The 1,758-nt window shown below is 53.1% G+C and overlaps 1 protein-coding gene across 1 annotated transcript in view; it reads right to left on the bottom strand.

The window, feature by feature from the left end:
* Positions 1-1,308, bottom strand: part of pde4d (phosphodiesterase 4D, cAMP-specific) — a gene marked incomplete at both ends in the record, with an annotated part of 73,078 nt that extends 71,770 nt beyond the window's left edge. The window contains 1 exon segment of the mRNA XM_084331022.1: positions 1,220-1,308. Within this exon segment, the coding sequence (XP_084187148.1) occupies positions 1,220-1,308 (89 nt within the window).
* Between the last annotated feature and the right edge of the window lie 450 nt (positions 1,309-1,758).

Genomic DNA, 1,758 nt, shown 5'->3' with positions numbered 1-1,758 from the left:
GGAGGGAGGGAGGGAGGGAGGGAGGGATGGAGGGAGGCGAGGGAGGGAGGCGAGGGAGGCGAGGGAGGGAGGGAGGGAGGGAGGGAGGGAGGGAGGGAGGGAGGGAGGGATTATGGATGGGTGAATGGGTGGATGAGATGGCATGAAAACATTTGTGGATTTATATAATATAATATACAATATAAAAAAACAAAAGATATTGGCCCATTAATATCACATTATCTCCCCCTCTCACTCTCTCTCTCTCTCTCTTTCAGCCAAGGACAGATGTACACAGGAGGACGTACACACACACGCACGCACGCACGCACACACACACACACACACACACACACACACACACACACACACACACACACACACACACACACACACACACACACACACACACACACACACACACACACACACACACACACACACACACACACACACACACACACACACACACACACACACACACACACACACACACTTCTTCTGCGGAGCACATGGCAGAGCTAATAGGTTTAGTCTGGCATCACTCCCGGTGATGTCAGGGTAATCCCTCAATAAAACCCTGATGACATCATCACACTGTAGGTATGCGAGTGCGAGTGTGTGTGTGTGTGTGTGTGTGTGTGTGTGTGTGTGTGTGTGCGTGTGTGAGAGTCCTGCCATCAAAGTAATCCATGTTAAACTGTTAGAACAAAGATGGGGAACACAGTAGTCCCACTACGTCAAGCTGTGACCCCCATCCTACTGTGGACAGCCCTCCTCTCACTGCCTTCCAATCAGCGCAGAGATGACAGGTGGGATCATCATTTAATGTTCATTTAAAGTTGCGCTGGTTTAGAAAAATACAGATGGTAAATAATGTAATTTTTTTTATTTATTATAAATACATGAATACACAGAATGTGGTCTTAGACCACTTACTCAGTTTGGTCTTATTAGGCCACTAAGACTTTATTACTTGGAGAGACAGGGAACCCTTTGATCTCGATGGGGGTGTGTGTGTGTGTGTGTGTGTGTGTGTGTGTGTGTGTGTGTGTGTGTGTGTGTGTGTGTGTGTGTGTGTGCGTGCGTGCGTGCGTGTGAGTGTGTGTATGTGTGTGTGTGTGAGAAGGGAATCCCTCTCCCTCTAAGCCCAGCTAAGCTCTTTGTGGATCATAAACGCGCTCGTCATCATAGCGATCATAATCGCAAACCAACGTCACAAGCGACTCCCCTCTCGCACGGCCCGTGTTGTTCCTCGACCTGGGTGACGGGCGCGGTGACCACCCTGCCTGTGAAGGAAGTGACCTTTGACCTACCACAATAAGCCATGTGGGAATATAAAACACAGCGGCCCTGAATGTGTCGTGATGTGGAACCGGAGTTCTGGAAGCAGCGGAGCCCGTTCAGACCAGGAGCCCGCTCAGACCAGGAGCCCGCTCAGACCAGGAGCCCGCTCAGACCAGGAGCCCGTTCAGACCAGGAGCCCGCTCAGACCAGGAGCCCGTTCAGACCAGGAGCCCGCTCAGACCAGGAGCCCGTTCAGACCAGGAGCCCGCTAAGACCGGAAGCCCGCTCAGACCAGGAGCCCGTTCAGACCGGAAGCCCGCTCAGACCGGAAGCCCGTTCAGACCAGGAGCCCCCTAAGACCAGGAGCCCATTCAGACCAGGAGCCCGTTCAGACCAGGAGCCCGTTCAGACCAGGAGCCCGTTCAGACCAGGAGCCCGTTCAGACCAGGAGCCCCCTAAGACCAGGAGCCCATTCAGACCAGGAGCCCGTTC

This window comes from Notolepis coatsorum, assembly GCF_963971535.1.
Source record: "Notolepis coatsorum genome assembly, chromosome: 15".
NCBI classification, from domain to species: domain Eukaryota; kingdom Metazoa; phylum Chordata; class Actinopteri; order Aulopiformes; family Paralepididae; genus Notolepis; species Notolepis coatsorum.
Note: the sequence above shows the minus strand (reverse complement) of the source record. Positions and strands in the feature narration are given on the sequence as shown.